Source organism: Toxorhynchites rutilus, chromosome 2 (assembly GCF_029784135.1).
Source record: "Toxorhynchites rutilus septentrionalis strain SRP chromosome 2, ASM2978413v1, whole genome shotgun sequence".
Classification (NCBI taxonomy): Eukaryota; Metazoa; Arthropoda; class Insecta; order Diptera; family Culicidae; genus Toxorhynchites; species Toxorhynchites rutilus.
This window is the reverse complement of record NC_073745.1, coordinates 241,716,957-241,732,890: the sequence shown is the minus strand read 5'-3', so window position 1 is coordinate 241,732,890 and position 15,934 is coordinate 241,716,957. Positions and strand designations below refer to the sequence as shown.

Genomic DNA, 15,934 nt, shown 5'->3' with positions numbered 1-15,934 from the left:
TTGAATTTTGAACGTGTTTAGTATGAAATCCACAATGTCCGAAAAAGCTATCAATCCTCGATTAGACGCGAATTTTCTACGAGAAGATCGAGGAGCAGCGTTTTTATTTCTCTCTTCTCTGGGTAATGACGTAAAACCCTTGCTGCAACCAGGAACTGGCTGAGAAGGAGCCTTCGGATTCGTTTTTTTGCTACTATTACCCTTGGAATTAGACAATCTTCCGAGGGTCATTTTAGCTTTCTTACGGTGCACAATTGGTGAAGAGAGCTTTCTTTTTGATGATTCATCCTTTATTGAAGATTCTGGTGCAGCCGAAGTATGACCCTCATCAGAATCAGAATCCGATTCTTGAGATGACAAAACCGAAAATTGGTTTTCATTTTGAGCGGCTGATGCGGTCTTTAGCATTTCAGCATACGTCCGCTTGGAGCGTCCAGCGATAGAACGCGTCACTTTATCGGAGTGCTGTTTGTACCTTGGGCACTCTTGTAGAGGGTGAGGATTCTCGCCACAGTGAATACATTTTTCCACTGTTTGAGTGCAAGAATCCTCACTATGTTTATCGCCACATTTGCCGCAACGAAATTTGTTGCCGCAGTGGCTAACCGAGTGTCCCAACTTTTTACATTTGGTACAATTATAAACCCGCGGTACAAACAGGCGCACTGGGAAAAAAACATTTTCTACTTTCACATAGTTTGGGAGAACAGAACCTGCGAAAGTAACTCGAAAAGAGTGCGAGGGCTTATAAACTTTTTTATTTTCTTCCAAAGATGCTGAATGCAGATTTCTAACATCCTGGATCTTTACAAGATCTCCAATCATCGAGTTTTTGAAGGAACCCGACGCTTGTTTTAGTTCATCGACACTCAGACTCGCGTCGGTTACTACGCCTTCTATCTCCACTTCTCGAGAAGGGATGTAGATGTGATACTCCCTGTTAAAAACTTCGTGGTCAACAATCTTGTTGGCCACATCAAAAGTCGGTGCTTCTACACGCAGTTTGTCCGGTCTCTCTTTATGTATCGAGACGCCCTTATAATTACGCAGCAAATCTCTTGAAATATCAAGAGTTCTCAAAGCTTTTTCCTTGGGCCGAAAGAAAACAACCCATGGTGCCTTCGAGGACTGTTGATAATAACGCGTCCGCGCAACATTGGCATCAGCAGATGTCATAACGGTTGCGCAGACGGTGCGCAACCGCCTATGAAAACGAAAAAAAAAACTCGCACGCACACACACAACTCACACGCACACACTCGCGCAAAAACTCAACTTAAAACTAACTTAGACTAAAAACTAACTTAAACTAAAAACTAGCTCAAATCAAAAATCTTCTTGAAAAAAAAACAATAATTTCGTAAAAAAAAAAATTTTAATAAATAAAAACTCAATAAAAAAATTTAGTCTGATGAGTTCGAACAACTTGAACAACCCTATTCAGGGAGCTATACAACGCTGCACGCTACGGTATAAACACAATAGCGAGACGGCAAAAACTATTCTATTGTACTTCTCTGTTTGATGTTTGGTGAAGATACAAATGTGACGCTCAATGGAACCAATTCACAGAACACCGGTCGAGCGTCGCTGGAGAGGTGCTGCTTCCTCGCTGTTCCGGATGCGTTGGCACTTAACTTGTCACCAATGGGCGAAAGAAAAAAAACAACAACCAAAAATCACTTTGGCGGAGGGGGAAAAAAAAACTTTCCAGCTTCGATATTGTAGCGGAGGACGGACAATGTGTGTCCGTCTCTTGCAAATAATCGACGAGGAATGTTCTTCTCCATACTTCATTTGCCTGTACACCGCCGTGTATAGTTCTGAGCACATGGCATTCCAAATACCATGCTTCGGATATAATAACTGTCAACTAATAATAACAACTACCTTCATTTAGAAGACTGGCCATTTGAACTTTATTGTTGTGTTCCGGCGTGAAGCATTCAAAAAACAGAAATTCCAGTGTTTCATAACTAAAGAACCAGATGGAGAAACTCTCACTCCTTTACAAAATTAACGTCAATTTCACATGAAATACAATAAGTTTTCAATTCATGAGTTATCTTTAGTTCTCTTAAGTTCTCATTTAATTCAAATATTCCTCAAATTTCTCAAAAAGGCCTGATTTAAATAGCTTACCATCAACACGAATGAATAGTCAGAAGTGCAACAAAGTACTCTAAAATCATTTACTGTTGTTTTTGCATCAAAAACAATGTGATAATTTGGTATTTTGACATCAATTCATAAAATCCGGAGGGTCATGGCATGGTTTAATGAATCGGGGCTTCAGATTCTGGAATGGTTGCTTGTTTACCAAATCAAAACCCTGTAAGGAACTTAAGGGGAGTGATCGGACGAATAGTAGATGCAGCTTACAAGCCGTATGAGTGATTTGAAGAGCTTAAACGAGCAGTATCATCTGCGTATAACAAGATACACACTAGGCGCAGCATGGTCATAACCACCCCGACTGGGTTATTTGAACTGAGTGAAAACTAAAGATGACCTACGAATTAGAAACTTATTGTAATTAATGTGAAATTGACGTTAATTTTGTGAAGGAGTGATAGTTTTTCCATCTGGTTCTATAGTTATGAAACAATGGAATTTTTGTTTTTTGAATGTTTCGCGCTTGAACACAACAATAAAGTTCAAATGGCCAGTCCTTTAAATAAAGATAGTTGTTATATCCTACACTATATACTTCAATTTAACCGACTTCTTACATATCTTTGGAAACTAAGAAAAAATGAGTGGTTCTATAGTTGTGAAACGCAGTGTATTACCATAAGGAATATTTCAGAGCGTAATATGTAGTTTATTATCAACTGACAGTGTGAAAAGAGCCCATCCATCCATTGCAAAGAGATTTTGTGCTGTTCAAGCAACATTTCGGACATGCAAAATCGCCGTTCAACATCTCTCGTTTTCAATTCGTATGGAACATAATTTCCTTGTTTTTGGATGTATCCTGCGGCTTTAAGTCGTTTAGAGATAGTTTGTCGAGTTACTGTAAATAAATCTGAAAGCTTTGTTTGCAGTTAATGTCTCTAATTCTTCCATCTTCAAGCTTTTTCGGTTGACCCGGATGCTTTTTGTCCTTAACACTAAAATCAACACTTTTATATCGTCCAAACCATTCCTTACAGAATCTTACCGATGGTGCACAGTCATCATAAACTTCCACAGGCATTCAAAGCGCACTTTTCTTTCAATGGAAACCAAAAATAAAAACATCCCGCAAATGGTGCATATTTGCAATCAAATTCCTCATTTTTAACGCAGTAAAAATTGACCTTGTTGTGAAAAACTAATAGCGAATTCGTTTTTGTTCAGTTTCAACCCTAGTGCCGCACTAACTGCTGTCAAAACGTTTTTTTATTCACTCAGTTTCGCACTCAGTGTCGCACTAGTTCGCCCCGAAAGCTGTTAGTTTCGCACTGAGATGTTTCACGGGTTGGCACTCGGGTTCACCAATACAACTATACTGAACTGTCAAGTTCCGAGTATTGTTTTGGAAAATCTGAAAATAAAGACTATGAAAATGGAAAACCTGCTGCTTTTGCTTTTGTATTTTTGGAATCGTAATCCAATTCGGATTCTGATTTTGAAGAGTATTTTCGAGTAGACAGCATTAAGCTACGTGTTCTTTCATTGGGAGGCGGAAATAATGATGGATATTCAGGTGGAATAAACCTGCTTTCAAAATCATGATCTAATGATGATTTTATATTATAATAGTAATTATTTGTGGATCAAACAGGAAATGCATTGACAAATGGTTAAGTGAGTGTTAGAACTACATGTGTTAGGGAATCAAACAATATGAAGTAAAAATTTTCATTCAAACTTTTATATTTTTACACTGCACTTGGTCCTTCTGATCTGATAGAGAATAATTTACCTCCCAAGCACGAATATCGTCACCAGATGTCGACACTGTACATTTGTCGTAGCAAATATAAACAAATCAAACTATATAACGCACACCAACAAACCACCGCATTCGTGAAACTGAAAACGTTTTTTTATTACAGAGTCAGTTTGGCACTGACTCAGTTTTAAAAACGAATTCGCTATAAAAGACTTGTAGACAATATTAGGTTGACAGATGTCGGCATTCACGGAAACGGAACGAATTAGGTTCACCCAACACTTGCTGTAGTTGTTGAATGCTTGTTGGATTATTTTTTAGAACTTTAACTTTCAAAATAGACCACAAATGTTTTGTTGGGTTATGGTCAGAAAATTGTGCTTGCCACTCCAAAACAATGATTTTTCTGTTCCTACACCAATTTGATACCAGCTTCGAGGTATGCTTTGGTTCTCCATCTTGATAGAATGTGTACCGACGACTAATCCTTAATTGTTGTGAACTTGCTGGAAGCTTTCACTTAATATGTCCAGATAAACCTCTTTTGTCATCATTCTGTCAATAAATGCGAGTTCTCCGATGCCATAGAGCCCCAAACCGTGACTCTACCTGCACAAGGAATGGGAAAAAAATATTTGAGTTAATTGGCAAATTATTATATCGCAATGATTCACCTCCTCCATATTTGACTGGTGGCTTCACTCACTCAATTTTTAGATTTATATATTAAGAATTCATGCTTTTAAATCTTCCCTTGAAAAAATTTCCTTTTTTTAAGTTGATGCTACTGCTAGTGGTGTTAATGTCAATTTTTAGCACGATCTGTCATTTATTTCATTTACAGCGTCATTAACTTTTTCCCGTATCGAGTGTCACTCGTGGATACTTGAATAACATAGGGTGCTAAAACGCTCAGCAGGCTAGTGAAATCACTTGATGTGTGACGTATTAAATAATACGGGAAGGGGGGAAGGGGCTAAGAACAATTTAACTTGTTTTGATGGGCGATTTTTGATATGGATAAATTTATCGGTTCAAGGAAATTGAGTAAACTTTTCAGCACATGTAAAATGTCTTGTGCTGAAACGTTGAAAATGGTGGCGAACTCGTCGCAAATGGCCAGATTTGTGGAAGGATAACACTTGGATTTTGCACCAGTTCATCGATCGATCATTGTGAACGAATTTTTGACCAAAAATGGCAAGAATGGCGGTTTTGACAGATTCGAAGACATAAAAATGAATTCGCTGCGTGAACTGAAGGCAATTTCTGAATATAAGTATAAAAAGTCTTTCGATGATTAGACTATTCATTGGAAAAAGCGTATTGCTTCGCAAGGTGCCTATTTTGAAGGCGATAATATACATTTGGATGATAAATGAATTATTTTCATTAAAAACACAAATTCCCGGTATATATTTTACAGAATGTAAATCTCTGACCCTGTGAAATACTGAGCATTATCTTCCGTTCGAAGAGATTTGGCATTGATCACCAAAACTAGCCTGCTATGTGAACTTGTTTTGTTTTATGTTACAGATCTTTACCAGATGTCAAAGTAACAAAATGGCGCCAATTACGCAGTTTGACACAAGGCGTTGTACTATAGGTGGACCGCAATGTCAAAATTGCTGTTCGGCCATTGCTCGCGAAAAAACAAATTTGTTTACAAAATTTTTTCACTGTAGTTCGAGCATTTTCAAACACTTTCGATGCTTGGTCAAAGAAAATCCGTTCTTGATGGCCTGCGTTGCTCTTTCAAGCTCCTCCTTCTTCCAACGTTGCCTGCCCATCCTCTTTTTGTAATTCAGCGGCATCTGGAATCAATTAGACAAAAGTAAAACCTCAAATCTGTAGGACCAATTCACCCCACAAAAACGTGTCTTTGTCACCCCACACAACATGCAAAAATTGAAATGCAATTAATTTCATTTATTGTTATCAAACTTACAGTTTCGCTACATCAAATTGTTCCTCTTCTGTAGGCGAACAGAACTTTACTGCACAAAACACGAAAAGTTTGTTTAATCAGCGGGAAAAATCTTAAAACCACGATCGGAAAACTCACATTTTTTGACAATCAAAGTGCTTGCTGTGTTCATGCTACCATTTCCTTCCACCTGTCGAATTTTATCAAAGTTTTTTTACGTTAGCTACATACGGTTCAACAATAAAAGAAGATTATAAAAAAATCCAAGTTGAGCCGTACTTTTTGAGATAATGGGGTGGTCCAAATCACCCCGTATGTCCAACTCACCCCGTGTTAGTCTACATGTTATTTTGCCATACATTAATGATCGCCTTGAGCGTCTTGTGTTCGTTTTAGACTTTGGGTAATTTCTTTCATGCGGATATCACGAAACCAAAAGTTTAAAGATTGAAATTTTACATACTTTATTCGTATTGAGTTTAAATCAACATTTGGGTTTGTATTACGAATTATTTTGTTTCGTTCATTTAGTTGAATTTGTTCATTGTTATGTTTAACTCTGGTGTGTGTGTGTGTTTTGCCTTTTCTGTTTTCAGTATTTTTTTCAACATCTACATAATTTATAGGTTCTGATTCAATATTACTCGATTAGTCTTTCTTAGTTGTATGTTTAATCAGCATAATTTTACATGTTATCATTAACCGATTATTCAATAAATATTTTACAAAAAATATACAAAGCAATTTACACAACGGTTTTTTCCTTTTCAATTGCAAACACAAGTGTTTAATTCTATGATGTTCGACTTTTTGGAGTAGCATTAATATCAACACATGTACTTAAAAATTATTCTACTGTCTGTTTAGAAACGAGTTTGCCTTCAGAAACAGTGAAGTGTAGATTTTTTTTGCTCTATTTATGCACGTATTGGCGAATATTCGAGAAAGAGGATATTGTAACATGAGAATATTGTTTTCGGTTTCCATATTAACATGACATGTTTGCTTAAAAAATGCTACGTGCTGACCTGGTAGGAACTATCTCGGTTTCGGTGTTTTTTTTCATTCTAAACCACACAGTGAGAAATCAGTTCCATCGAGTCGACGGTAACCAAAAAAAGGGGGTATTGCAGTTTATTAGAGTATTTTGTTTTGTTTTTTTTTCATTCATTTGCTTAAGCTCTACCAGTGATGATAATACATGGACATTCGATGCTTGTTCGATATGTCCTTCGATAACATAGATGACCAGGGATCACGCAAATCGTATGCCAACGATTAGTACAAGTTGTACAAGTTGTAGTACAAGTTGATCAATCGATTTCTAAACAGAAATTATTTACTAGCTATTTGATATATGCGCATAAGCTTTGTTGCAAGGTTGTGGCTTGAGAAACACAGTTATAATCCAATATGTTTTATTGTTTTGCTTCAGTAAAAATTGGTGTATTTGATTTTAGGTTCATTTTTTTCAATATTTCGATTCATTTTGCATTTTGTTTTTCAATAGTTTTCCATAATACAATGTTTGTTGTTTCTCAGAAGTGTTCGATAACTTTATGATCATTTGCGAAGCTTCAAACGTTTTGAATTACAACTGATATTCGAACACCGAAGATAAATTAACAGCAAATTGAAATGTGGATTTCGTTCTGTTTTGCCTAAGGCATGAAATAGGATTTATTAATATGCAAGAAATTGTGACATTAGAGCTTCCTTCCACCGCAAATGACGATTTTTTCATAAATTTTATTTTTGTATTTTTTTATTTGGATCGAATTTTATAGATGCATTCTTTATTACCAAGAAGGATAACTCGCATCGTCGGTTTGCCATTTTGGCTCTAGTTTTCCTTTTGAGAAGGGTCTAAGCAAAGATCACCTAAGAAAATTTTTCAACAAAATATAACTCAGAAAGGGTTTGTCTGATCGATTTGGTGGCTTCCGCAATGTTTTAGGTTATTATTGATGCTATATGGAGAAAGTATGCACTGTAAAAGAATGTTTTATTTTTATGTTATTTCGAAAATATTGACTCAATTTTCTCGAAAAAAAAGTGTTGTTTAAATATTTTTATATGTTGCAGAGGACAACGTATGAAGTTTATTGTACAGTGCGCCAAAATGGAAAAATATTGGACAAAAAAGTTGAATTTTTGAAAATTGTTGAAATGCTTCTTATGATTGTTTTTAGACCTGATTTTATGAAAGTACGCATAATTTGGTGTCAAACGAATGTACGGCAAAATTTTGCTAAATTCTACCGTTTCTGAAATACAGTGATTTGAAAATAAAATTTACTGGAAATTTTCAACTTTTGATCGTTTTTGAATCTTTTCGAGTCTTTTTAACCTAGAAGTTAATTTTCCCGAAAGTGTAGATAATTTTCGACTATAATGGTTGAATCTTCTTCACAACGAATTACAACATGAAAGTTCCTATTTCCTTCAAAAGTTAGAAAAATGGATATCACATGATTTCAATAAAAAAGAGCAGTGTACTTTTTTGAAAAACAAAAAACAACTTGCGGGGAAGTGTTTGTAGATATATTTGATTTTTCAAAAAATAACACTCTTGTACTACGGAATGAAGTTCTAGGTCATTATGCGCAGCAATTTATTTCAAGGAAAAAGGCATGCTTAATCGTTTAAATTACTACTCAATTTTTCGAAGATTTGTGTAATGAGCCTATATCCGTTAACTTATTTATCTTAACAATAATTTATTTTATACGTCAAGAAAAGCTTTAATTTGAACAAAATTTACTTCATGTCCGATGAAGCTGCTTCACAATATAAAAATAGAAAGAATCTTTCCAGTCTTCGCCAATTTAAGAATAAATATGATGTAGATGTTGAATGGCATTTTTTCGTCTTAGAAGGAACGATAAAACGCAGAGCTACAAGGGCTAGTCTAGCTAAAGAACATGAACATCCCATCAAAAAAAAAAAACGAAGCAAACTTTTCGATTGGGCTCAAACGCGGAAGAAGAAGCAACTAACCCAAATTTTTCTATGCAACTACAATAGAGTATGGAAATACCAAGTAATAGCTTGATGGTTCGATATTCGAAAGCGATTACTATTCAAGGAACACATTCATTTCTTCCTGTTCCCGAAGATAAAATAGAATTACTTCTATGCTTCTAAAAAATAAAATAAAATAGGCAATTTCCAAAATGAAATGATAAATAAATTGTAGGCATTATGAAACAATAAGACATCTGTAAGAAAATGCGATCATTTTATGAACACTTGAAATAAAATATTTCAGAAAAAAATTATTATTTGAATAAACTCGAAAAACATACGAGAACGACCGAAAGTTGGTGATTTTCTGTAAATTTTATTTAAAAATTACTGTATCTCGAGAACGGTAGCAATTGGCAAAATTTGGCAGTACAGCAAATCATTTCAACAGTTTTCAAAAATCAATTTTTTTTAAATATATAACTTTTTCGTCCATTACTTTTCCATTTTGGCGCACTGTACAATAAACATCATTTGTTGTCTGCTGTCACATAACAAAAAAATAAATAAAATTAAAAACACCTTTTTTGAGAAATTTTAATTTAAAGTGTTATTTTTGAAATAAAAAAATTGTAAGGGGTTGTATCCAGGACACGACCGCATTTTCGACGTGGAACTACGGAATCATATTATTCATTCCGCTTGTGTGTCACTACGAATATTATTTCAGAATGCATCGACATTTCTGAAATAACTTTTAAGTTATTTGCTTCAGTATTTGATTCGTGTATCACTTATATGTCCGCATCTTTGGGTTCTTCTACAACAAATTACTGATGAAGAGAATCGTCGAAAACTATCAGCGCCTTCCATTCATTTGCTTGAGGTGTGATTGGCGATCTAACGTACAAATCTACACCTAGGCGGCGCTGCTGTGAAAGTGATGATGGTTTTAAATTTTGCCATGTGAGCTTATGGAAGGTTTGTAGTTTTTTCCATAAATTACAATGTTATAATCATAAAAGATTATTTGATTGCGATGAGTTTGGAAGAAATTTAATTCTGCGCAATTTTATATATAACATGTTATTTATTTACCTCTTTCAGTAGTGAAAACTATAAAATTTTTGACAATGGTTGAATTAAAGAAGGAAATTCGAGAGCACAATCAAATACAAGTAGAAAAATGCACGATTCCTGCATGTGAGAACTACCTTGGAAAGGCCGGATGTAAAATATACGTGATTTGTTTTCGAGCTTTAGGTTATCTTTGCATCATTTTCATCATTTTCAAAAACAAAATCCAGATGTCTCACCGATCGTTTACGTTTTGCGTTAGATCGCCAATTGTATCTAATCCAATCCATGCTGGGAATGTAAAGCATACTTCCATGAAGGAGTGTATTTAAATACGTTGTATCTAAACAAATGCAGTGTATGTCCATATTCCAAAATTCATCTTCGAGGGTGTGAAGTGAATGTGGACGAAATTCCACTGCTGCTACGCAATATCTTCCATTTTTGTATCGAGCTGTGTGTGTATATGTGTTTGAAATCAACATTAGGCATTTTCATTCCATTCCATTCCATATTTGGTTTTAAACTTCTTAAGTTCATTCATCTCTAGTTAATAGTTATTAACGTTAACTTTATTTCAGAAAAACGTGACATGTTTTCTGATTTGGTGCCCTTCCTGAAAGACGTAGTTCTACGTCAAAAAACACTACGCATTCGTTTTATTCAGTTCGCTTGTTTATCATTTCCGATATTACTTATAAATGTAACGAAGTTTTATAAATAACTCTTCAATAGGAAGACACACACTCAGCCACATGTGATTAAATATTTGTTCCACAAGCAGCCACCGTTATTCCATATTTCTTAACCACATCAATATATCTTTGGCGATACATAAAAACAACAAAAATGACAAGATTTGCAAGTCTCAAGGGTCATGCTCCATGTAGTTTAGTGTTGCCCTGGGGCACCTATAAGGATTTTCCGTGCATCGCCAAACAGCCCAAACAGCACCAGCACCAAACAAGCGTCCCACAGAAAACGCACACGGTAACACACAAAGGCAGTGTTGCCAACCTTCCAGATTTATCTGGAATCTTCCAGACTTTTACGGGTTATCCAGACATACAGACTATACTTTGTCTAGTCCAGACTTTCTATGAATCGTCCATATTTCTTCAGATATTCGATGCTATAATTAATGCTTTTCATTGGCTTCGACTGTCGTAAAAGTTAATTAACTTTTTGTAATTACTCAAAGACATACTAGATGGAACTAAACGGAACTGAACATTTAGTCCCTTGCGAAGTAGTCATTTAATGAGCTTCCTGGAAAAGAAGCCCACTCAAAATGTACATGGTCGGTTTTTGAAATTTGACATGACCATTTTCGCTGCCACCCTAACATACAGCTATTATGATCTTGCATTCTTCTCAAAATAAACTATTTTGTTGGTATCATATGCCTCAAAAGAAGACGATGAGGAGCAGTTGCACTTCTATTGCGTACATCCAAATTAGCGTTGGCTGAAAACATTTCATCTTTGGCAGAAATAATGCCATTTCGTGTGCTGGAGGGTCAAATGCGCAAAATATGAGCTGTTTTAAAAGCTTAAAAAAGGTTTCTATGTGTGGGAGCAGACATCCCTTTCTTTTTTCTTTCTTTATTCCATTTGGGATTGTGCTAAAAAAAAGTCCATACGACGTCAATGGGGATCGAACCAAGGCCGGCTGGAATGCAAAGCTGTTTCATACGACTAAGCTATCCATATAGCTGCCAGTGCTGTTATATAAAAGCGTGATAATATTACACCTCATCATAAAATGAAGTTGGAAAGTGTTTTCTAAGAGGATAAAGAAGAACATGATCGAGAACATATCTTTCTCTGTCTGGGCCGTGTATTTCGCAAACTATACGAAAAGCCTTCATATGCTTTCATTTAAATGTGTCTCCTGTTTCGCTCGCTCATATTGGCTCTAGAATATATATTATACAATTAATATACATGTATTGGGGAGTAGAACATTTTCTGTTATTTTTTGGCTCATTTAATGTAATAAATCGGGATGTCATAACATGTGCTAACATTTAACTTTGGGTGTAAATGAGAATAGATATTTTTCTCTGTCTGGGCCGTGTGATTTGACAAACTATGTTTCTCCTGTTTCGCTTGCTCATATTAGCTCTAGCATATATATTATACAAATGATATACACGTACTGGGGAGTAGAACATTTTCTGTTATTTTTTGGTTTATTTAATGTAATAAATCGGGATGACATAACATGTGCTAAAAATTAACTTTGGGTAAATCAAACATAGCATTCCAGCAGAAGGATCATTTTCCTTGTGAGCCGGCGATGATGGCCCAGCTGAATTTTGCCCTACATAATTTGGCGAAAAACCTTATGATTACGCCTGCTTTCGCATGGCTCGGGAAGATGAGTGGATTGATGCACAGCGAGTGGAATATTCGCTCGCGTCCACAGTTCGACGGGAAACGAAGATGACACAAAACGAGCAGAATTAACGATGTTCGCTGTTTCAGATACAGAAAGAGACTGAAAATTTTCCTCAGAGGAGGTGCAAAATTTATATATTAGCGGCAGCGTACTTACTGTGCAAAGGTAGAGTTTATGGCTCAAATATTCTCTTTTCCTTATCCCATTCGTTGTTTCTTTGCCTCGCGGCTGCATAATTTGCCCGTTATTGAAGGAACGGTTAGGTAAGCACACAAATGGACAGAACAAATGTATGGGGAAATGGGAATACTTTTAATTTTCATCGATTTAATTCATTTACAGCTTATGGGATTATAATGTAAGACATATCAAATAAATCTTAGAGAATTTCCGATTTGAATGGTATGCAAATCGTCAAAGTCCGTTCGCAGCAAAAATAGTTATTAACGTTAACTTTATTCCATAAAAACGTGATCTGTTTTCTGATTTGACACCCTTTATGAAAGACGTAATCCTACGCTAAAAACCTCAAACATTGCGGAAGACACCGAATCGATCGGACCAACCATTTCTGAGTTATATTTCTTGAAAATTCTCAAGCAATTTATTTTTAGGTCCTTCTGAATAATAGGTCTACAGTCAAAATGGAATTGCTTTTTTCGTCATAAAGAATGCGTCTGTGAAATTTGAGCCAATTAAAAAAAACAAATCGATCCTCGAATTCAAATGGAATCGCTCATTACCAGAACTATGGAAAATAATGAATATACCTTTTAACTATGACAACCATAATGGAACAACCAAGTGACAAGATACAACCAAATGTTCTAATTCAAATGACTAGATCTCACATAGAAAACAGATATGCTGATAAGATTGTTTTCTATATTCTCCTTATTTATCAGAGCTTTGCATACGAATGCATATTGAACTTTTCGCGAGTTCGAAGTAGGTTTAGATAAGTTAAATGCGTTCAGTTACATGTAAATCATCGTTTCAATATTCACATTAGAACAAATTTTGATGACAAACATACGTTAGGGAGTGATGTGTTTTTCAACAGTTGGCGATGGAACACCAGAATTTCAGTCAACTATTGCTAAAACTTATCGAAACTATAATCACTAAACAAATATCTCATACTTTTTGAAATGCCTGATTCGCATGTAAAGCTTCCTAATATCCTTCGCCAGGGAGTATCGCTGATGTTCGCCTTGGTAGCAGTATTGATATTGTTGACGCACGCTAAGAGTTCGGTTCAGCTGACGAGTGAGTGCGTTACTGTTCATCATCAGGTTACCGAGTAATCAGATATTATCGTCGAAGTTTGCAAAATTCTTGTCCCACCCAGACTGCCCTCCCGGACCGGGAGCGTTCGTCGAATCATTGCCAGGACCACTGTTGGCTTCACTGCCGAATGGATCCTTCTCTCCTGCCGCTGTTCCGCCGGTCGAGAAAAAGTCATCATCCTCGAAAGGATCCTCAACCTTTTTGGCGAAAATATTCACACTGTCTGATTTGTGGATGTTATCCTGTGACTGTGAGTGATGCTGACTAGAAATTTTGAGAATTTTCTTACTCCCATTGCTCGCGGCAGAGGAAGGCTGACGATCGGTTGCCCATTGATCTTCCAGTTCAGGATCGAGCCGGCCGGTGAAATCGTCTTCGAACATGTGCGTTCCGGCAGTATTCGCTTCCGCATTGAATTTCGAAATGGTTACATTTTCGTTGAAACGCAATTTCGAAGCCGTCTGCTGGATGCCTGGAGCTGATCGTGGTGTAGAAGTGAAATCTGCTTCGAAACCACCACCAAAGCCCGGAGGCTGATTTTTCTGATGATAGCTTTGATGATGGCGACCGGATTCCTTCTCGGAAAAATCGTTCGAAAATCTGAATGATTTTGCGCTATGATGTGTGGTTTGAATTTCGCCAGAAGGCGGAACCGGTGGTGAGTTGAAATCACTTTCAAACCCATCCCCACCTTCGAAGTTGAACTTGCTACTGGTATTGGACTGAGGAGTGTCCCCAAAATCTTCGAATTCGAACTCCATTCTCACATTTTTAGCACTTTTGGGTGGTGTCGCAGCCTCGAAATTTCCGGATCCGAATTTGCCACTGAAACGCCCTTTGTCCTCGTCTTCGAAGTAGAGATCCCGACTATTGCTTTTCTTCATTCTACGCATGGTCTCTTCCTCATACGCATATCGAGACATCTTTTTGGCTTCTTGTGCTATGAGTGAATCATTGAGAGTTCGCCCTTCAGAGCGCGGAGTAGGAGGTTTGTAGTACGAAGAAGGTTGTCTCCGGCCGTAATAGGATGGACTCTCGCCGATTGATTCGTTTATAATTTTACCACTACCCACATCATCCTCTTCATCATTGTCGTACATGCTCCCCCCATTACCACTCCCACGAGTATCTGCATCGAAATCAAAATAATCCTCTTTGGAACGTGGCGGATACCGCATAGTTGCATACCCTGGCCTAATGTCCGACTCTTTTGAACGATTTCTACTCTTTTTACGAAAACGACGATCCTTTTCTCCATCGGAACCTGCCAGTGTCATCGATGTCAACATCCTCCTGCCTTCATTGTAGCGTCGTTCCTGATCAGTGGCACTCGAAGGACGCTTCCACCCAGATTTGCCAGCCATTGCCATTCCCCAAACCTCATCGTCAACCACTTGTTGCTGCTTGCCCCGGATGTTTTGACTAGAACGATGAAGGCTATTCGTATCACCCCGCCGTCCGCCTATCAGATCGCCCTCCGAATCGTGATCTGGATCATCTAATCTGGCACTTCCGGAATTCCGCACTCCTCGCCGTAACGATCGTGATTTGTCCAACGACAGGTAACGATCCCTCTCCCGATAGTCACCGCGACTATCCAAGCTGCCATACAAATCTCCACTACCCAAACTTCGTCGATCGTAAGACTCGTTACTGTCACGGTCGAAACTCTTCCTCTCTCTTTCATAGAAATATTCCCTCGGTGCTCTCGAGTCACGAGGTGCCCTCTCGTAGACATCCTCATAATCAACCCTACCCTTCATCATCCGCTGATCGTACCCTTCACTGTAAGGATCATACTCATAATTCGGTCTACTTCTTTCCCTGTAGTATTTTCTTTTATCATAATTCTTATAATCCCTCCTATCGTACGCAGGCATACTTTTGGGCTCACGTTTCTCATACGGGGGCCCATAGGTGCTCCGCTCGTATGCATTCCTATCGAACGACCTCGAACGATCCGGCCGCTCATCCTCGTCGGTTGGCGACCAGCTTTGATGTTCGTGATACCAATGCTCGTCGTCGAAATTGTCCCGGCTTCTGGCACTTATCTGACCCTTCATTCGCCGCCTCCGTTCGGAACGTTCCTTCAGCTCATCCTCATAGTCATCGTCGTTGGAGTTGATGCGCCGAGGTGGCATTCTAGGGTGGTGATATCGTTCGCCCGACGTCGGAGGATGATGACTTGGTGGTCGTTTCCTGTACTCCGGATCATCCTCGTCCCAGGGCGAAACATCCCTAGAGGATGATGAAGTGTGTCCCTTGGTGGGCCAACGGCGTCCATAGTCACGGTCACTCTTCCACTCGTCCTTCGGGTCCGATGAGCAGGGCGAGTCGGGACCGTTCTTGTCTAGCACTGATGAATTGGAAATAGAATTTAATTTTGA

The 15,934-nt window shown here is 37.6% G+C and overlaps 1 protein-coding gene across 5 annotated transcripts in view; it reads right to left on the bottom strand.

Moving 5' to 3' along the window:
• Nucleotides 1–6,249: 6,249 nt before the first annotated feature.
• LOC129764853 (protein disabled) overlaps nt 6,250–15,934 on the bottom strand; it is a 45,431-nt gene continuing 35,746 nt past the window's right edge. For all 5 annotated transcript variants that reach the window (XM_055764386.1, XM_055764387.1, XM_055764388.1 and 2 more), the window contains one exon: nt 6,250–15,903. In XM_055764386.1, coding sequence (XP_055620361.1) covers nt 13,565–15,903 — 2,339 coding nt within the window. In that variant the 3' untranslated portion in view covers nt 6,250–13,564. The remainder of the gene's footprint in view (nt 15,904–15,934) is intronic.